The 23,032-nt window shown below is 38.5% G+C and overlaps 1 protein-coding gene across 12 annotated transcripts in view; it reads right to left on the reverse strand.

Moving 5' to 3' along the window:
- LOC108653835 (diacylglycerol kinase eta) overlaps positions 1-23,032 on the reverse strand; it is a 55,132-nt gene that overhangs the window by 10,963 nt on the left and 21,137 nt on the right. For all 12 annotated transcript variants that reach the window (XM_018104723.3, XM_089256650.1, XM_018104705.3 and 9 more), the window contains one exon: positions 9,535-9,615. In XM_018104723.3, the coding sequence (XP_017960212.1) occupies positions 9,535-9,615 (81 nt within the window). The remainder of the gene's footprint in view (positions 1-9,534; positions 9,616-23,032) is intronic.

Here is a 23,032-nt window from a genome sequence, read left to right on the forward strand (position 1 = left end):
GTTGCAAAGTTTTTGTTGTATGATTAAATTAATGAGTTAACATGGCGTCTAGCCGTAGACCTTGGCCAAGTCGTGGCCATGTCTGCAACTTTTATTAGCTAAGCGGGCCATAGAGATGGACCATGCGAAATCGAATCGAGCATTCCCCAGCTCTATCATATATATTATGAAATCAAGCTCAAATATACAACAAAGAGATCCGTAACCACAGTACGCCCTTTAAAGCCCACAGTTCAATAGGTGCAGTTGACCCATTTAACGACAGTTGACATGCCATGCCACATGCCACATTCCGCATGCCAATGTCATAGCTGGCTGACACACATTGACTGTATCCACTACGGCATGCAGCGCATAATGGATATGTGGAAAAGGTTATGACCACGTCAACAATATAATCTACTTGCAAGGGCCAACCCAGAGACAGAAAGCAAAAATGAAATAAGCCGCTGCCAGTTAACGTCCTGAGTCGACAAAACGGATGTTTAAGGAGGCATAGAGAGGAGTAGGAGCCGGGGCAGGGGCTAATCCCAAGCTCGACTGCAAGCACTGTGGTTCACTTCAAAAGCTCATTCAGCTAGAAGTGCCCAGCTGCAGGTTTGCGAAACGAAAATCAAAGATGAGCGAGAACTAGTGGCCAGACTAAACACAAGTTAGTCAGACCTAATGCAATTTAGCAGTAGCTTATGGTGTATTATTCAATATGGAGAGGTGCCTTATCGTCCATCAGTGTTAGTGGGGGTTAGGTGTCAAGTGGGATAAATGCATTAGAATACAATTTGAATGCTTGACTGGCTTTCAAGCGTCAGCCACAAGCCAACCTCATCTCTAATTACATTCTGTGGCATTAATTGGACTTAATTCGTCAGCTGACTTTTGCAATGGAAAACAGCTTTGACTGTTTGAGGTTTGCTTGAAAGGTTGCAATGTTGCAATTAGTGCAACCAATGCCACAATCTAACCGCATCAACAGATATTTGCATCAACCAAATCGCTATTCTCAGTGAGCTTTTGAGCTCCGCAGTCGCCCCGCGCACTCGCCCCGGCTCTGCCAGTGGGCTCTTGCTATTCAATTAATGCCACACTGCACGTGCCTGGGCTCCTGCCACCTGTCTGTGGCACTTGCAACATGAATATGCTTTCATGGCTGGCTGGCGCCTGCGGTTTACCTGTCACTCACTCACATTCTCTTTGTCCGTACGGTGGGTCGTGGCACTGGTGGCTACCAGGCCTGGTAGCCCCATTGCTGACTGCCTGCAGCGCCCCCCAACCTGCCACGCCCAGCTCGCCTTTCACTGGGGCGGAAATTATTTGCTTTTTGGCCAGTGACCATAAGTCGGCAGCAGTGCATTATTGCACGGTATTCAATTACCTTTAAACTTTCACCCATCGTCTATGGGGCATTATTCAATTTCACTCTCCGATCATTTTCAGTCGAACTTTGCATTCCGGAAGCGAAACCCAATTTCAACTGTTGTGAGAAGCTTAACTCAGTTAATTAAATGTGAAGGAGCGTATTTTACTACCCATATTGATGCAGCCAATAAAGTTTACGAGATTGTTATACATCGGGTAATTTATTAAATGTAAAGTTAAGTTTTTGTACATGATATAATACGAGATGCATATTGATGCCAGCGATAGTGTTATCGGCCAATTTAAATCTCCTTAAATCAAGAAGATGTATAGTTTATACGATAGAAAAGGATAAACGAACAAATATATAGATTGAATTGGTGTGTGAGAGAATCGAAAGACATTAACATTTCAACCATTGAGCCTTTATATGCATATGTTCAGGGGTTTGCTGATTGTATTGCTTTTTACTGTCATTTGCATGTGTTGGTATGCACGAGGGGGTTTAAAGAATGTGAAGATCGTTCACCTGCTCACTTACTTAATCATATCTCTCACAAAATTGAGTTCGGTAAAAGAGCATCGCACGAATAAAACCAAAAGATAAGTACAAATGGGTAAGAGTTACTTGAGAGTTATGTTTTCATCATTATTAATGTGCCGCAATAATATAGCAGCATGTCAATATGTATATTGATGAAATGAATATTAAGTTCTCGAAATGAGATTTTTATAAATAAAATAACGCACAAATATAAAACGCTTTAGATAGCATTGGTTAATTATTAAATCCCCCAAAAAAATGATGTATTTTTAAAAATCAAATAATATGGTGTTAGCAACTGTTGGCACAGACAACTTTTCTGTTGGTTCGTTTGCTTAGCACTCGGCTAAATCTAAGGTACAAATGGTTCTCCAGCAAAAATTTTTGTCTTAAATTCAAATTGTAAATAGACCGCAAGAACAAAGCGTAATAGAAGTTCATTATTCATTTACCATTTTTTTTAAAGTATATATTTATTTTAAAGCGTTTGGTTTTAATGGAAAGGGAATCAATAAGAAATTGTTGAAAACTTTTAGAATGTACATTATCAAGACATAATTAGTTTAGGCAGACCGCAAAGTGCTACAGAGCTGGCGGGCAGAGTGGCTTCTATAAACATATTAATATTTCACAGGTGGCGCAAAATGCTTGCACCCACTGTAATGTAGTTAAGGCAATTGAAAATGACATTGACATCAATTTTATCTGTAAGAGCAAAGGGAAATAATACATAGCATAAGAAAAAAGAAAGAATAAGTATGTAAAGTTTCCAAATTAAAATGAAACTGAAAATTATACAGTACAGTAAAGTCTGAAAATAAAAAAAAATTATATAAAAGAAAAAATGTAAAATAACTGAAAAATAAAATATTACAACTGACAGGAATGTAGACTTAGGTCAACGTGGCAAATAAAACAACCGAGTTGTATTCTTATAAAGATTTGTAAAATGCGAACAATGAAGTTAGTTTTATGATTTACAAAGACAAGGCAATAATTTATGTGCAAAAGTTGTGGGAAATGTTTGTTTTTAATGAGTTTCGAGTGTAATATTTATGAGAGCTTGCAGCCCTCAGGGAAGACCAGTCGAACAAAGTACTTAGGTAAGCAAATTGGGAATTAAGTATATCTCTGCACGATAAATCAACAGTCCTAATGCGTATGTCTAAATATTGCTCTTGTTCACAGCTGAATCGCAACTAATTTGTGATTTTAAAGTATTTCAATTCGGGCAAAATCCGCTTTGCTTTTTGGGACCACCACTCAGCCCAGACGTTGTGGCATTACAATCGAGTGTGTGGGTATATATGTGTGTATGCTTATCCCATCTGTGGCAGTAAATGTTAGTATAACTGTATTTAGCTTCCGGCTACAGACACAAGCCCTGGTACGCTCCACTCGCTGTGCACTCCAATCAAAAAAACAAACAAAAACATGGCTGAGCTGGAGCTGCTGTCAGAATTCATTACGCCGAAGACGGAGAGTACATTGGCATCGGTCCTGGCTGCCACGCATCATTTTGCCCCAAAATATTCATGAGTTGAAGCACTCTCAGCTGAAGAAGTAGCAGCAACAGCAGCAGCAGCAGAAGCAACAGCCACGTTACGCATACGCCGAGTTGTCCCCGAACAGCGCTTGAGAAGCGGCGGTGGTGGGCTCTGGATGGGCAGGCCAAACGAAATCATATTGGAATACTTTAGCCCACATCTGAGCATTGATGAACACATCTTTCTCTCTCTCTCTCTCTCTCTCTGTATCTGTTCGCTGTATCCCCAAGTGCACGCACACGTTTCTTGCATGTACACACATACATATATTTGTATATATCGTTATATATATATTTTTTTCATTATCGCGCTGAGCCGCCCAGCGCAATGTTGAAATTACTTTTGAAATTTTAATGGCCGTCGGCTATTTCGCCAAAACACACACACAGACAGACAGACAGACATACAGATACAGACATATATATCTGATATATAAAAACTTTTTATGACGCAACGAAAGAGGCTGTCAAAACGTAACACGTGGCGTATGAGTTACAAACATAAATATTTACAGGTTTTCAGCTGAAAGCTCGATTTGCATTTGCCAGTTTAAGATTTAAAAGTAAAGAATGAATTTAGAAAAGCTCAACAAGCGCTAAATATCAAAGCCCAGACCAAGTATCAGACACGAATGCGAGAGAAACACAGTCCTGTAAGTCCTTGTGCCGCAGTATGCACAACATTTCCAAGCGCATGACAACATTTTATATACAGTTTCTTTTTATGAATTTCAGCTAAATTTCAAAGTTCAAGGACACGAGGGTTTGTGTGCGTTACCTGGCACCGTGCTAAACTCATAAAGAAGGTGTGCCCACGTCTCTCCCTCTCACGTCTCTCGCTTGTTATTATTGTTTCAAATTTCATATACGCCAGCTGCTGTTGGCGCTGCGGGACGGCGATTGCCCCTAGCCAAGCGTTTAAGGAACTAATAATTCTAGCGCTTTGTTCTCAACAAATTTCATGGAAATCAGCACGTGAACATGCCCATATACACATAAGTGGGGGCGATATATAGATGCATGAACTTGAGCACATCGAAATTGAAATTTATGGCACAATAAATTGAAAATCATAAATTTCAGTGTGAGTGGAAGAGATTTCAGGGGGCGTCTGCGGAATAAAGTTGGCATGCAACAAATATAAAATTGAGATATTCAAGAATATTATTTGATCATTTTTCGAATATATAGAACAGTGAAAGTAATCAATTTAATTGATTCGTAGTCAGCAAACTTTACTAAAATGTTTGAGTATAACTTTGTTTTTTATTTAATTAGTTTCATGCAAATTCGTAATGATTTTCATTAGATTAAAGGCTTTTATAAACTTTAGCATCTGCAATAGACTTCAAATACTATTAATATGCTTTTAGCTAGTTGCTGATAATAATACAATTATAGTAGCGCATACACATGAAATTGAGTAATATATATAAACTGAATAAATTTTGTTTTGCATTAAGTTTATGTTCATCACATTAATTTATTAAAAACTCGTTTTCATGTTGAACGAAATTATTCATTAGAATAAAAGCTTTTAGAAAGTCTGAGCCTTTCCATTCATGAATCAAATTTCTAAACCTTTTTGGCAGCCCCGCTTACTCTGCTCTTCGAGCTAACAAATCTCCTTTTATCAAGCTAACAAATCTCTTATTGTGCACAAGTTTTTCACTTTTCCACATTCATCTAGAAAAGGCGAATGGACCCAAAAATGTGCTCAGCTGCTGGAAATTGACTTTCGCTTGGCTCCTTGATTGTTTGCTTTGTTCAATTAAATTGTTTGAAGGGCATTATAATTATGGTCTGTCAACTACATTATGCCATAATGTAATCCAGCCAATATGCAGCCAGCAATACTTGATGACTTTAATTATGTTGAATTGGCTTTCCAAATATTTGCGAGCTGAACTATTTGAGTTTCGCTGTCAGTCAGCTGGGAGAAGCCACAGCTGAGGCCCTTGATTAAAATATAATTTACAACCAGCACTTAGCTTTCGCTTTTCAAGTACAATTGCATACATACATCTATGTATGTACATATATGCGGGGCACTGAAGTATGCGAAATTGTCGGAGTCAATCAAGCTGATTGATTGCCTTTTTCCATACAAATGGCAGCGTGTGTGAGTGTTGCGAATGTCTGAGCCCCGGGCGCCTACATCAATTATGCAGGGCGGTGGCAGCTGGTGGTTGGGTAACAATCAAATAAGAGCGGCGTCTGTTAATTGCGCCGCCGCACAACATGGCGTATGCGTAATGCGCAATATTTGTTAAACTTCTAATTGAGCGTCGGCAGCAACAACGTGCCGGCCAAAAAGTTCAAATCAACAACAACAACAGACCACAACAACAGCGACAACAAGAGAACCCTCACGCTTCAAAGTTTGGCCTGAGCTCTGTCAAAATTGGGCTTTTGTTAATTACGGATCACTTGAGTAAGAGAAATATTTGTCAGAACTTCGAGAGTGATTTTTAAATTGGCTTTCGCTTTGGCTTCAGCTGGGCTTCCAATAGTTGTTGCATGTCAAATTTCGCAGACAGCCGTTGGTTAGAATCCAATTATACTGATTGGATTTATTTTGTTATGAATTTCTTATGATGAATTGCACATTTTTCAGTTGACAGTTGTTGAAATGCCAAGCTAAGCACAGATAATTTTGTTGAACTTTTATGATATTTCACATGTTTTTTTAGGCATCAGAACTTTAGATAAGCTCAGGCAGTGTAGATGCTTAGTGTATTTATTCTATATATATATACATACATAATAAATATATATAGAATTGCTTAAAAAAAACAAATCAATTTATTTGATTTAAATCATATAGTATATGTATATAATCTCACTGTTTATAGGTTAATCTCGAAAAAGAAACAAACAAAATAAATACCTGCCAGGGTTATAAAAAATAAATGTATAAAAAAGTATATAAAATAAAATCACTTATAAAATATAAAACTAACACTCTGTATACATATAATAGATATATACATTTTCAATTGATAAAAGTTTCTTATATATTTCTGTACTATTATAATAAACGACCTTAAATGGAATATAATGGAACAATATTCTGCTAGTAAATGGGATAAATGTTAAACGCAATCATGAACATATCGGACATGTCCAGCTCTATCTAAAACAGCTTCCATGAAGAGCATTCGCAGCTGGCGGCAAACATCAGATATACCATAACAAAACTATTTTGTTTATATGCTCACACTCTATACACAGCATAGTTTCTTTAAGCTGAGAAAAAGTAAGAAATTGTAAACACACACTCGTACAATAAGCACCAGCAGTCACACATGCAATCGCACATGCAGTCACACACGAGTGCAGACAAATAGATGATACAACATTCTGCAAATACAACCTTCAGCTGGGTCTTAGGTGGCATTGTGCGGAGTCTCCCATTTGAACGGATGGCAATCGGAGACCGCAAAGAGCTTGTTAACAGAGCACTTAGCACAACAACGACAACAACAACATCATATATATAAACAGCAGCACACACCTGCAATCACAGTGAGTTTCTGAAAACTTGATGTTTGAAGCTCGCAGAAGTAAGCACGTACAAATTTGTAGCTTCAGTTTAAAGCACTTTAAACATTTTGTCAATGATCTGTATAAGTAATTTTAAACTAATTTTATTTGAGTCGAAATTTTAGACAATTTGATAGTATGAAAAATAGTTAAGAATAACTAAGAAAATATGCTTTCAGTAAATGGAACATCCAAAAAGCTTGAAGCAATATTCTGGTTTTTATCCGTATATTTAATACGGGCAGCAGGCATTAATAGTGCTGCAAATGTCGATAATTATATTTCGTTTTAACTGTTTTTATGCCCTTATGTCGACAGTTGGCTGACATCGAAAGCATTTTAATTAAGGATTCATTTTTGCTTTTTGCTTATTTCAAAAATAATTTGTATTCATTGATATCCACTGACATGCTGTATCCAATATATTGCTATTTATTGAACAAAATGTGATGTGTGCAAATAGCATTTTGATATATTTAAATAAAGCCATTAGTAAATAAAGATGGGTATTAATTCCTTAGATGCAGATGTATTTATACACGAATATGTTATTTTTTATAATAAATATGAAATGCATTTATGTGATACAATATATATATTCCATTGTTGAATATACTTGATTTCCTTTTTTTCTGTATTTATTAATATTTTGTTATTTGGCTTTTCGTGTATTTATTTTAAAGGCAGGAAACTGTTTGGTTTATCCATGCATAAGCACTTAACTTTTCGTTTTTGGCCAAATGCTGAAAATCTTTCGAATCTTCAACCCGTTCCTAGAAGCTCCCACACCTACGGAGCAGGAGCAATGGAACTTGCCGATAAAAGAGAATAAGAAATTGCGGCTAATGCCGTTGGATGATGCAAAGGCTTGCGGTTATATATCCTGAGCCCAGGTTAGAAAATTTACGATTAATTTTCAAAATATATATTAGTATGTGCTTATACATACTTTTATCATGGTACAGAAACGACAACATGTGGGAAAGAATTTAGTTGAGCAAGCCAGACTGGCAAATACCCTGTAGGCAGACAATTTGGCAAAGAGAATAGATGGTTTCTTATAATATAATGATGAATTAATACATTATTAGAAATTAAATATTTTGTATATTTATTATTAAAATATTATATAATTATATATTGATTACTGAGGACGTTGTCAACATCTTCTCAGAACGATTTTCAATTTTACAGGGTATCAGAACTCTGTTGGCAATCGTGAATGGCGTTTGGCGAAAGCCCAGCAAATAAATGCGCTAATTTTGCGCATCAAAAGCTGCGCATTCGTGTATAAAGTAATATAAATTTAAATATTTCGGCTCGATATGCTGGCTTGAGCATAGGTTTTATAGAGGCTTGATCTGTCTGGCTGGTTTGTATGCTTCACCAGAAATAAGTAGCTGTCTATGGGGCATCGGGCTGCTTATGCTAATTTGGCATGCAGAGCGCGTCAAATGCAAACATTTTGCTTTGTTTCTGACAACTAATATCGATGGTATTTGCATTTGGTTTCGTACTGGTATCAGCGGAGGACTAAGGGTCCTTTTCGCAGCTGCTCCGTCTGTAATTGGGTGTATAAAGGGATAAGATGGCGTTAGGGGATGCTGTTCCATCTCAGCAAAGAAAAACACAGAGAGAAACAGCCAACAATATTTGCGTGAGGCCAGACAATGGCAAACAGGAAATGAGCTCGGTTATGCCTTGTTTGACGAGACAGTCCATAGACTGCCTCTAAGGTGTGCAGCTTTATTTACTTCTGCCTTTCATCTCCTCACACTGCGTGGCAATGAGCACAAGTTGAGCACACACTGAGTCTACGGTGAGAATCTGGCAACTGGCCCTTGAATCATTCAATTCGAGCAATGGCTACAACTGTTGGCCTCATAAAAGCAAGTCGAAGATTTAATTGCGGCCAGAAGCTGCTCATAAAATATATATGTGACGCAAGAGTCAAAAGTTGGCAAATTAAATTTTTACAACTGAGACGATAATTTGAGCTGGGAAGGTGAGCGCCAGGTGAACACCAAAGGCAGGTGTTGTTTAGCTACACAACCAAGAATTTGTAATAAGTGCGAGAATAAAGCAATTTATAGCTGCCATCAATTTCGGCAATGAATAAAATAGAAAAATTGTTGAAGCTAACGATTTTCCTATATTAGAACGGGCGCAGTTAGCTAGTTGAAATGGGAGCTGGGAGAGAACATGAGAACTTATATTTATAGCCTGAGCACATCGGCTTACATTGCCGTTTAGAAAAGTTGCTAATATGACAATAAAAATGACGTTTAATTTATATACGGATTTTTTTTTATGGATAACAATGAAGCAATGTCAATATTGAAGGGAGAATATGCTTTGATTATATAGATATTTTATCTAGATAAACTAAAGCAATGTCAATATTGATGGAATATATGCTGTGCTCTCCCACTCCCTTGCTCTGGATTTGATTTACGCAACAGAAAAGAAGTATGTGTTAAGGATATTGGATTCGACTTTATATAAAGAGATCCGCTTCGGCTGTACTTGATATGAAATTTACCTGAAAGCTGTGATTTACGTTCTTGATGCTGCACTCGAAATAACACAGTTCCGATAGATCAATCTCATCGAATACATCGCACTGCAAATAGCCAAAAAAAAAGCAAAAAGTTCGTTAGCTAAAATATATTTACTTAAATTGATTGAATGACATTTAGTCGTAAGTTAATTGGAAATATTAAGAATATGAATATGTTGCTTATATAATGAAATGTAAATAAAATCTTAAATATTTCTTAGACCTTAACATTTTGCATGCGTTTTATTGAGGCATGAATTAGGCTGTGGAAATGGACGCATAAATGTTGCTTGGCAACGTGCCCAAGTCGACTCTCTCTCCGTTTTCCTTTCTAGATTGTTGTTATTTTTTTAGCTTCTGTTGTCTGTCCTGTTCTTTGGGTTTCTTTTGCTTTCTGGACCTTGCTTTGTTGCTTAATGAAATACACAAAAGCGAACCCAGCGGCAAATTGTTTGTTATATTTCTCTTTCGTGCTGGCCTTGTTGAATAAATACGTATAAATATATGTATGTATATGTATATGTATATGTATATGTATATGTATATGTATATGTATATGTATATGTATATGTATATGAAGGAGACGCATACTTGGCAGTCCTTACGGAAATTGAAATGTTTCACACATACACTCGCACACAATCGTACGCGCGCATTTACGTGACAACAAAAGCAACTCTTTTTATATGTGCCATATAATAGAGGAAGTGTGACAATGGAAAACTGAATCGAACAACTTATGCCAAGGATTACATACACAAAACAGTTCTTCCATTGGAAATTGGTTTTCTTCAAAACTTTTCCACACCTTTTCAACAAGAACTCTGAAGCATGCACACACTCCTCTTCTTCTTCTTTTCTTTCTTGAATTTATTCCATTTTGATTAATACTTGAGACTTGTTTGCTTTTTAACTTGTTGTCCAAATTATAGTTTTCCATTGTATTGTTCACATTTATTTGCTTAGAGTATTTGCTTTGTCAACTTTTTGCGGCTGCTTGAATCGAATATTGCGCATACACCATGCGTGCTTAGACCTCCTATGTACAGCATATACCTAGTCTCTTCAATATACCCATTGAAAATTGAGTATCAGGCTAAAGAAGTATATATATTCTTGAGCAGGGCAATGCGCTGAGTTGACTTTGACCTGTCCATCCGTCTGTCCGCATGAACGACGATACTTGTAAGCAAGAGAATTTGAATTTTTACATGTTTATTCGTGTCCTTTGCTCGTTTCAGGGGAATCCCTAGTTGGGCAGTCTCGACTAGAACACTCTTGTTTGTTTGGCCCATATTTGTCTTCCTTTGGTTTTTACTTTTTGGTAACAGCTCGCAGGCTTTGCATAATTTATTTCTATTGGTATTTTTAATGGACAGTTCACGGAAATTTCCCAAGAATTTGTGACTTTGAGGCTTTCAGGGTTTGCGTATTTCCATATCTTCAAGCGGCGCCCTATTCTGGGTTGTGTGGATATTCCTTAGCTAGAATCTAACTGCAGTTCCAAGTAGCGAGGGTACGGCAAATTGAATTGGCTTACATACACTTTCAGGAAACACTTTAAGCGCATTCTTTTTCCCAAGTTGATTCTGAAGCTGAGTAGAGCTCAAATTGCCTTTCTTATTCCCTTCGCTCACACTGCTTACGCTAATCACCTTTTTATCGGGCTCCAACCCTTTTTTAAATCAAACTGTCAACAACAGGAAATTGTGTAAACATATAATTACAAACTAAGTTTATGCTGCTGCTGATTACTATTTTTCTCTCTTGCTGGACAGACTTTAAGGCCAGTAAATAAATATGTACACGAATTATTAATGTACAATATAATTGCAAACAACTCCCACACTATGGATTATTTTTGCTTTCTTTGTTTCAGCTATAAGCTCCTGTATCAATAGCTGGCAATGTAAACGGATATCCTAATGAACATAATTGATTGAAAACTCAGCAATCGCTCAAGCCGTGGATGTCTTGATTCCCCGGGGTCGAAAAAGCAGAAGCAGATGCAGGAGGAGCAGCGGCAACAGCAGAAGCAGCTTAATCCAGCAGAGTGAGCATTATAATAATTATACGAATACGTATGTGCGTGCATGTGTATATGTGTACGTGCGCGTGTGTGTGTAATGGACAGCAATTTGGAAAATTGCAGGAAAAAGTGCGAGGCAGCAAACTGTCAGTGTCAGTCAAGCAGTCAGCAAGGAGTTGGCTGAGTGAATCGTTAAACGCTTCCTCGCCTGATGATGGAAAAATCGTTAAAAATCAGCAAGGATTTCAAGAGCTTTTCACATGCACTGCGCCAAGTGGAGAGAGTTTTCTCCCCCTCTTCTTCTGCCTTTGCCATTGACATCGTATTGCAGCTTTAATTTCTGGTAGCATTTTGTGCTCAACAAACTTTTGATAGCCGTTTGCTCGACTCGCGCTGCTCGCCGTTCTTTGCTCGTTGCCTTGAGCTCAGACATTTTCCACTCGAACGGTTTACATAAATCTGTGGCAGGCTCTATTGGAGTTCGCGTTCGCTGGCATCATTATGAGACCGACAGCAAATATGCTCCGGTGTATTTGTTTGCCCTTGTTGTTATTGTGTGTGTGTGTGTGTGTGTGTGTGTGTGTGTGGCAGCTGTGGCTCAAGCGTAAAATGCAAAAGAAATCAATAAATAAATACGCGTAATTAAAATGTAAACGAACAGTTAAAGCGACCCAGACGCAGGCATGAAGTGCTTCAAATAAAAGAAACCGCCTTTGTATACCCAGAGAATAATGACCGACGGGATATTAAAAATTTAAGATATTCATTTCTGACTTACATAAATATATTCAATATATTTGTTATATTTCTTAAACAATTTTATTTTATTTCTTAACTCTGCGCTCTCATTTATCTAATTGATTTTTGAATGCGACATAAATATCATGTACTAATGTATTTTCGTAAAGCGATTATGTTAATTGAATTGTAACATGTTAACTGTGACCTATTGAGTCTAATAAATATAGACATAAATATTATCATACCCTGTAGTCTGACAATTATTATGAAGGGTATTCTCTGACTCTGGTTATATTAACACTGAATATAGAATTTATTTAGAGCCAATACTTTTAAGTCTAATAGATTTAAAGTGGCTAAAGGATTGTCTAAACAGTCACGGAAAACATATGTAGACTTGTTTATTTAATTTTTGTAGTTTCTTTAACAGATTTACCCAACTTAATATTCGGTCATCTATGCTGCTTTGAGAAATTTTTCTTAATAAGAAAAACATAATTGTAAAATATATGATTGAACAAGATTCTATTGATGCGCGTTTCATCACTCCCCAGGGTATTTACTAGTTAAACTTTGCTCATTTTAGTTATTTTTTGTGCTGCGCTTCGATTGGCGGATCCCTTTTGACCTTTGGGAATGGGACATGAACTCAGTGTTAGAAATTTCTTCGGAATTGTTTGGGATTTTCTCGCAGGTCAATCACAAACACATTAAGCAAATTGGTACATTACTTTTTTTTTTTTTTTTTTTTTTTTTTTTGGGCAAGGCAATAAGCCCTGGAGGTGAAAAACTTTGATTGCATTATGCCGAGATTTCCTCACACACACTCACACACACATACACACCTCAGACGAGGGCTAAACTGCGTGGCATAATCATTAATTTGCGCACTTTTCGACGTCCAGTCCGCCAGCCCAGATGTAGATTTATAAGAAGAAGAAGAATAAGAAGCAGACGAAGAAGATGAAGCAACATTTTCCACTTATTTTCGTCCCTTTTTGCTGGCTTCGACTTTGCCACAGCTTGCAGAAAACTTTTGCTCATTCATATCAATTTCTTTGCATTACTTTTCGGGCAGACTTTTTTCCTCTTAATTTTTTCTCTTCTGCGGCTTATTTTCTTTTTGCGAAATCACTTAATGGCGCACACATTTCAGCGGGAATTACGCGCGGAAAGGTGGCCGAGAAATAAGAAAAAGCTGGCCGCGTATGGGCAGACTAAAGAAAGTGCTGACCCGCCAGTTGAGCGGTGCGAGCAAACTAATTGAGCATAATATATTCAAAATGACGAACAATATAAGAAGTCGAGCAGCCTCTTAAATACCTTATCTTGAGCACATTCGATTTAATTGCGGTGCCAAAATGTTCACAAGCCAGAATGAGGGTTAGATGTCTCGATAATAATTCAAGCCAAGTACTCACTATAAATTCTTACCCTCTATCTAAATACGAGTCGAAGTAAACACATTTGTTTACTGCTCCAACTTCAAATTGACCGCCAAAAAGCACTCAAATAGAAAGTCTTCGCTCCCAAACTTTATAAAATATTTAGTTTAGAGTTTTAGTTTTTATTTATTTGAAATGTATGTCAAAGCGCGCATAAAGAATACGAGAGGAAAATAAACAAAAATAAGGAAACATTTAAAAACATTCTCTGTAATGACCTTTGCCATTTTCACATTTTCTTTTCTTTTTTTCCGCTGGCAGCAGCAGAAACTTTGGCAAAAACTAGCAGAGCATCATGTTGCTCGAGAAGCGCCACAAAAGTTGTACGTTTGCGCCTTTAAGCCGCTTACCAAAGGGAACAATTTAAAATGCCAGCCAGAGGAGGCAGCAGCCAGCACACCTCAAGGATTCGATGGGTTTAATTTTCAGCAGTCAGATGGCAACTGATTCAAGTTGAGGGAGGCGGCTCCCGTTGGGCGTGTCACATTTCATTCGGCGTGTCGAGAATCGCGTGGCTCCAAATTGTTGGCATTTTAATGGCATTACATTCTAATGGCCGGCACTTAAATGTGGCCCTCAAGCAAGTTATTAATGTGCCATAATATTTATGCACATATATACATACATACATATATATATATATATATATATATATGTGTATTTGCTTGCCGCAGCCTGTGCTCACTCCTGTCCAATTTAAATACGCATACAAAACACCAATGACTGCGCACCTTTTGAAACCATTTCAAATTATAAATTCTATATTAAGCACAATTTATCAAACCGAAGGGCGAAGGGCGCCTAGAGCAGCGTTTAATGCCAATTTGGGATCTTTGAAAGAGTTTCTCAGCGCAGACAAAGCAGATAAATATAGGAGAAGCGTGAGACAAAGAGCACAATTGTGGTTACAAGTAATGAAGAGCGCATACAAATATAGAACTGAATGCCATTTAAATTAAAGTGGAAGTTTCTGGTGGTTTCGTGATAGAAAAAGTTTGCAAATGGAGCAAACATAACGACTGCTCAAATAATTCAACAACTTGATAAATTTAAAAGCTCAGCATATTTTCGCTCTTTCAACAAATGCCTACATAAATAACAAATATATGATGCCATAAATATTTATAACATAAATACAGTTGTCAGAAAAACTTTTGGGCATTCAAGTAAATGGATAATTGAATGAGATTTGTAAATGTATTATTAATACGTCAATCAATACAGTGATAGACAGGTCATGTGCTTGCCAAAAAAAAAAATAAATAAATAAATAAAATAAAAAATAAATAAATAACACAAATAACATATATAAGCGACATATATGACAAAAAGAAAAGCCAACGTCAATTAGCAATTCGCAGTGGGGAAGCAGGAGCCTTCTGTGTCCTGTCGTGAGCCAGTTTTGGGGCCCATCTGTCGATGGGGAGATTCAGGCCGATGCGCTGACAATAATTGTGATAAATTGCTGTCGACTGTGGTGCCACGATGTAATGCAAGTGTGTCGCGCCAGAGACAAATTCATTATTAAGTATACGCCTTGTGGAGCCATACAGCAGATATTGAAACGAGAGAGCGATAACAAGCCAGAGGCAGCTGTCCATTTAAAATTTCAATATCCCCGGGTATATATGTATATATTGGCATTGCATAAGTAATTTTGCGACGCTGCCGAAAAGTGATATACAGACCTGAGCCTCAGATTCTTAGCTACATTTGCCATCGCCTGTGCTTTGGGTATTATGCGGGTCGAGTGTGTGTGCGCTCTTGTCTAAAGGACAGTTCGCATCAAGCTGGCGTACATTCAACTTTACCCTTTGCACGGAACTGCATGTGTGCGTCTGCGTGTGTGTGTGTGTATTAGTCAGCGAATAAAAATCCATAAATAACACTTAAGTAGTGGCAGCTAACAAAGAAATATGCTCTCGGCTCGCCTACTCGCATGTTTTCAGCCCTCGGGCTCAACAACAGCAGCAGCAGCAGCAGCAGCAACAACAACAGCAACAACAACAACAACAACAACAACAACAACAACAGCAGCAGCAGCTTTGGGACGTAACAAACGCTTTTAAGCCAACTTTGATTGGGCAAAGTGTGGCCGATGATTTTTGGCTTTCTGTGCTTTGTTCTGTGAAATGGAAGTGGCCTTGTTGTGGCCCACACCTCCAGCAACTGGAGAACCGCTTTGAAGTTTTCATTTTGACGCCATTTGAACAGCATTTAAGATTTTTCATTTTAAATTTTGTAAGCACTCAAAGTGTCTTTCACACTCACTAAAAACCTTAAGTCAATCTAATGCACTGAAATTGTTGAACAGCTTTGCGAAGCTAAATAACTTTTGTGTTGGTTCCATTGAAATAAAATTGAGAATTAAATAAAGTTTAAGGCATTGCCAAAGCTCACAATTTGTGTTTTTTTTATCGGTTTTCCTCTGGCATAATTTGTCATTCAATAAATGTTTCCAGATCTTCAATTTCTATGTCACATCTAAGATAAATTATGTCTGTATAACCTCTTACAGATTGACGCCTGCTCTTTCTTAATATATTCATTTTTTTTTGTTATTATATTTATTCGCTATTTCAATCAAATTTCTTCTTATGAACTTACATATATACAAAATGTATTTTTTTTTTTTTGGCTATTTGATTGTTATTAAGCGCAATTAATTGCATAAATTTAGCACATTTTCCCCCATCTAAACGTCTGGCCCTAATTACTTAATCTCGCTGATGTTTCTATACCAAAAACAATACACACACCCACATATACATACACACGCACATACCATGCCACATAGAGACAGCTGCACCGTGATTTATGCAACATAATTTATGAGTCTCATTTTGTGGCAGCAGCGAACGAAGTGAAAACGAGTTTCCCTACTCGTAGCATAACAATTTTTCAAATAACATTTCCCGAGCAGCGACACAAAATACACATGACCCCTTTTTGCGTTTGATAAAATGATGTTTTAGCTTCCGTACATCCATCTAGCCCGCGGCTCCGCCCCCAAGCCGTCCCATTCCAGCCCATTCCGCCCTCAACTGCCTCTGCGCAGTCCGATAAAAGGCAGAAAACGTTGCCGGAAATCCGATGAGGAGCGATCAGGCAGCCGCCATGGCAGTTGACAGCCCGCAAAACTTGGCCATGTGTGTTTGCGTCCAATTCACACACGGACTGCTCCTGGCAGTAGTCGTCATATATTTTTGGAGTGTCTGGCAGCCGCTCCCGAATGCCCGAAACATACGCATTAATTTTGCATAAAGGGCAAAACTTGCGCTATAGGCCCCACTGGCCTTCCATCTCAGATTATAAATTCATTATAAATTCAGCTCAAACGTTAAGGGTTTCCTATCCCTTTCGCCTTGTTTTTTGCCAAGGTTGGGCAAGGGTTCGCGTCTAATGCAAAATTTAACAGCTATGTCGTGAGCATGATTGCGGACATTTATAAAAAAGTTTTCGACTTTTTGCAAATGAAAAAACTCTTATGGAGATGTGGCAGCATCTTAAACTTTTTCATTTCAGTTGGCTATATAATTATTTTCAACTAAGTTTTTATATAATAAATATTAAATAAAATACAAGTTAAGCGTTCATTGATAACTGGCATGTATAAATCAGTTTACCCAATCTAATATTTACTATCTACATATTCAGGACACCTGAATACCTATATTCAATCTAATTACATTGTGCATGGTCAATGTTTGAGGTCATTAAACAGCAAATTAGAGCTGAGTTCGACAAGATCCTTATCCCAATATGTAGGTCACCTATAATTACATCTGCTCAGTAGCTGACATGGCTCGAATTTATTTGCAGCCAACGTGGAGAAATAAACGCCTAGCTTTTAGGCTGGCCATAAATTGTTTATCAGATTTCTGTTTACGTTCGCCACAAAATTAATATTCATAAAATTCGCCGTATCAAAACTACATAAACCAAATGATATACAAATCCTTTAAGGCCCTCAACTAATGGCTGCACAGGCTGTAGCCGGTACGCATCATCTTAAGGCGTCTGAAAGATTTATGTTTATCATAAAGCCGTGCATAAATTTTAAGGCCACGTAACAGGCCACAACGACGTAAGAGACGTAAACTTTAACGTAACACGTCAATGCGAGTCTTAGTCGCTTTTAGCCAGGCCAGACACCTTGATATCAAGTGGGCAGGGCAGCTGGCAGCTGGCAGCTTTGCTGCGGGACCTTTAGGCACAGGCTCGTGAGTTCGTGATGCGGTAGAAATTTGCGGACCGGGCCAACAGTTTGAAAAGCATTTGAGTTTTTCGGGTCCTAAGCTGGATCAACGAGCTGTTAATGATTACGCGTCTGTTATAGCTAGACAAGGTTTTTGCCTAAACTGCCGCCCACTCACTCTCCCCCTCTCCCTGTCTTTATCCTTCGTTTTATATCTACCTTATTTTTTGTTGTGTATGAGAGGTTGGCAAAGTTTGCTTTGGGTTTCGAACATGTTTATTATTCCACATAGAAATTAAATAACTTTCAATCAATATGCCGGGGCAGTAACTATATAAATTATTAGAGAGATTAGGGCATAGTAAATTGGCGCCTGGGGGAATAGTATACGAATAATCAATTTCAATTTAGAATTAAAATGTTAAATTAATAATTTTGAATATATTTAGACAGTTCAAGGCAATATAAATAGAAGTCGGGGGACTTCAAATTCATGTTCATCAATTTTAATGACAAACCCAAACCGAAATGAACCGAAGGCTTTAGCTTAGAGCAAGTGCGATTAAATATGATTTATTCGGTTGATTTCGCGTGCAGTAAGCAAGAAAACGGTTAAAGAGCTATGACTCGCAAAATAAGTGTTAACGCTTTGGAACGGAAAAAGTATACACACTCTCTCGCTCTCCCTCCCTCGCTCGCACGCTCTGAGCATTTGTGTTTTTGTCTTCGTGTGTGGAGTCTTACTGGATTAACGCTCGCACAATGAGGCTCAGTAAGAGACGGATTACTGAAAAAGTCTTTGCAAACAGTCTTCGTTTGTACACACGCATGCACACACCTACACATACGTACGCTGTGGATGTGTTTAGCGAGCACAACTCCCACATACCTACCAACACCTACTCACAAAGACGATTTGCTGCATTGAGCGCCACAGAAAAGTGTTGGAGGATGATAACGGAGAAATCGAAAAACTGAAAAATTAAAACGTTTGTGTCCGAGCGCTATCGATCTAATTACAATACCGTCGCACTCAGACTTTTTTCTCAGTGTGGCTGACTGTTTGCGGCCTTTGAGAAACACGTTTGACGTCTATTTGCGAGCTCTGTTTAAATTCAATAGCTAATTCAACTTGTATACATATGTGGTATTTATTAAAAAAGTTTTTATATAAGTTAACATTAGCTGGACATTAAAAGCTAAGTACAAATTATGTTACATTGCATTATCTTTACATGAGCTATTTTAATATACACTTGCCTTACATACATTCCATTCATTTCAAGCTATATTTCCAGTAATATGCATATATAAACTTTATAAGACGCTGTTCTATAGTTGGCTTCACTTGGCATTCTTGTTCCCATAGCAGAGTACTAGAACTATTTAATTAAGTTGCAACGCCAGTGTTATTTTTAGTTTCCATGGTCAGCTATAATATACAAGTGGAGCCCTCTGCCTCGGCTCCGCTCAACTTTTGGAGGCTTTCTAATAAATGCTGTTCAGTTTTTGCTTTGCATGCAAATGCAAAAGTTTGCAAGGTTCATTTAATAGTTGTTTCTATTTTGTTTTTACCTTGTGCCACGGCAACTTTTCCAATTTTCCAATTTTAAGCGTTGGCCAAATGAGTTTTATGAAATTTGATTCTCTAATAAACTGTTGCCATTATGAGCCACCGACGCACTTTACTAAATTTAATTTGAACATCTAATGCTGTTGACATAAATTGAATTCGGACACTCGAAATCTGATTAAGCACATAAAAAGTTCAACGAGAAAAATAATATTGAAAAATATAAAAGTAGAACTGATCGAATTTGTAGACCAAAACACTTTTGATTGATTTACGCCGCTTTATAAAAAATGACACTCGTAAGAGGAGAGTATACTTTAGTAAATAAATCAATTTCGCCCCAGTCGGAGGGATGTTTGTCTTGTCAACGAGCCTGTCACGACGCAGACTTCTACTAAATAGCCGTATAATTGAAAGCTGACCATGCGACACCGACTCCGACTCCTGCTCCAACTTCTACTCCGACTCCGACTCCGACTCCCACTCTCACTGTGTCACTCGACGCCCAGTTTGGGCTGTCAATGATTCGCCTTCTCGCAAAGGTTTGCTGCCTGCACAAAATGTTTTTGTCATTTCCCCATTTTCCTTATTACGGACATCGAACGTAATAATGCGAAAATAAAGCAACGTTTTCCTTTAGCCCAATTCAATGGGCCTGCATTTGCCTTTCGTTCGGGGCCTAAATATTCTCTTGTCGCACGAGCGATTCATTTGGCGCAGGTAAAACAAATTAAGGCTACAAAGTTATTTCAACCTTTTTTCCCCCTCTCCTCCTGCTGCTGATGCTGCTGCTTGTGCTTCTGCTTGGGCGTCAAAAGAAATTTCTACTTCTTTGCCTTTTCAGGAGCTTATTGTGTATTATTTAAATTTTCATTCTGTGCTTTGAATGTCTTTGGGCTTGAGTGAGCTCAAAAAGTTTTTCAATAAATTAAAGTGTGCATAAATACAACAAAATAAATGCGCTGAATAGACTAAAATGTGTATTTAAAGAAAGGAATTCATACATATATGTATTTATATAAATGCATAGCAGTTACCTGGCCTCTGCACACTTTAATCAAGGATAAACTACAATGTCTGACAATGGCTTGCCAGTCTGCACAAGTTAATTAACTAAATGAAATAGTTTTGATTAGACTGTTTCGGGCTTCAGGCATCGAGAGGCTTCGGCCTCCACCTGGACCACAGTGGACCAGCACAAAGGCTGAATTCCAGCGGAAAATTAAAGCCAGCTCTCCAGCTATTGTTGAGACTATTATTGGGAATGCTTTTGAGAGCTGGGTTAGCCATTGTGCTCTCAAGTTTATTAAATTGCCAAATGCAGTGCACAGAAATATTTGATTCATATAGCTGATGCAAATATTTAGAATAGCATATGACATTTGACCTGAAGAAGAAGATAATTTCCCACATGATTGAGCATGAGTGGATCTGCGCATTTGCCTTACCGTCGGCCAGCTCATGTCCCCGTCGACCATTCATCAAGGTGAAATGTCAGAATTGCTGGGCCATAACTCACAATTAGATTGCTTAGCCTCGGCTGTCGTTGTGTGGCTGCGCCACGTTGTTGCCGCTGTTAGTCTGACCGCAAATGTGTGCTACAAGAATGGCCTTGAGTGTGCGCCTTGAGCGCCGTGGGATGCTGCCACATGCCTCAATTACAGCGCCGCATTTTCATTTCCTGAATGCGGGCGCCCAATGCACAAACAACATTCGCCTTCAAAAGCAACTGCCCATTCGAACGGAAGGTAGGTGGGCAGGTAAACGAGGTAAGGGCATCTTGAGTCAGTCCGAAATGCAGCAATAGCTCGGGTCTGTTTAGTGTCGATATGAAATTGAAGAGCTGCCATGAAGTCTCATATCGATTGCTTTACACTTTCGCTCCTTTTTCACATTTTTCATAAAGTTCAAAGTCAGGTGGAGAAATAGTTTTTCGGAATGTCAAATGTTGACATTCTTTTTTTGGTATTCTACATCTGAATGTCGCACAAGCTGTGTCACACACACTCACACATACATATGACTCTTCACTTGTGTTGTTGAACACTTCAACTGTCAACGTCAACCGTCAACCGTCAACTGTTAACCGTCAACGCTTTTGTAGTACATTTAGTACGCTTGTTAGCCAAATGTACCCTTGAGGCCATGTATGCATGTGAAATGGCTTTTCGCTTTCCCATTCTACAGTATTTATATCTATATACTATATGCCTACAGCTCTTATATAAGCAAATACTTATACGATTCACGTCGGCAACCGCCGGTGCAGCCGAGCTGCGGCTGATCTGCCGCTCATGTCGCATATATATAATTTATGAAATTCATCTGCATCAGCGCCGAGCGTCAGTTTACTTAGTTGATTGTCAGCCCATTGCATTTGCATATTTGTTAACAACAAGAAAATGAGAAAGTCATGGCCGGAATACACTTGAAGAGATTTAGAAGATGCGCAGTGTATGCTATCTAAGTAGAGCTACATCCAGAGTTGCGGGGCTGGCCTTACTTGTCTAATATGTGATGCAATCAAAATGCTAATTCGGCTGAGCCAAGTGCTGCATAATGTGTGAAATAGCGGCTAAGCAAGTGTGCATGCGAGCCACGTGCCTAGGCATCCCAAGAAGTCCTGGTTATGTATTTTAGCTGACGCTCTCGCATTGAGAGGTAATTAAGTGTCCCAAAGGCTTAAGCAAAAATACGTTTTTGCCGTTTGTTGGGATTCAGGTTTCTTTCTAAAGACCAGCATGAGATCTGGACGCGCTTTTATCCCGGCTCAAGTGACAAAAGTGAAAGGCAATGTTCACAAAAGTTAAAGACAAGACTTTGTCTGCCAATGGCAGGCTCACAGTTGTCATATGCTCAAATGTGATTGGCATCAGATAAATAATTGCGCACAATAAACGTAACTGGCCATTGTGGAAAACACGCAAACAGGGCAAACTTCTTGGCGGAGCAATCTGACAGCAATTTAATGGCTCAAGCGAAATATTACGCATACCACGCGCTGTCAACTGCCAATAACCGAATAAGTATACTTATTGATATACATCACAATGGGGCGCGCACACACAGCTGGTCAATTGTCCTCGCCTAGCCTGAACTGGCCGCGCCCCTGTTTAACCTGCGCCCTTGATAACATCTAGAAGGTCTTCGCCGCATCTCGAACCACAAGACCCCCGTCTTGTTAACGTTCTGGGCCCTCGACTAATCTGTCGTTTGTATGCAGAACGCAAAGCAGTTCGATCCGTAGAGGGAAGCATAGAACGTAGCTCCGATTATTTTTGCCTAGACAGGCGGAAGCATAAAGCGGAACAAGCTAGCTGGCTGCCAACGTGTCTCCTGCCCCTCCTCCACCGGATGTGCAGAATGTGTGCGTGTGTGTGTGATGCTTATGACAATGACGAGGACACTGGGATACATCTTGCTGTCAACACGCCTGCAGCCAAACTAAATGGAATGTACACATTCTTCTCTTCCATCGCATCCATCTTGAGGTA

Source organism: Drosophila navojoa, chromosome 2 (genome assembly GCF_054131105.1).
Source record: "Drosophila navojoa isolate 15081-1374.11 chromosome 2, UAZ_NAV_1.0, whole genome shotgun sequence".
Lineage (NCBI taxonomy): Eukaryota > Metazoa > Arthropoda > Insecta > Diptera > Drosophilidae > Drosophila > Drosophila navojoa.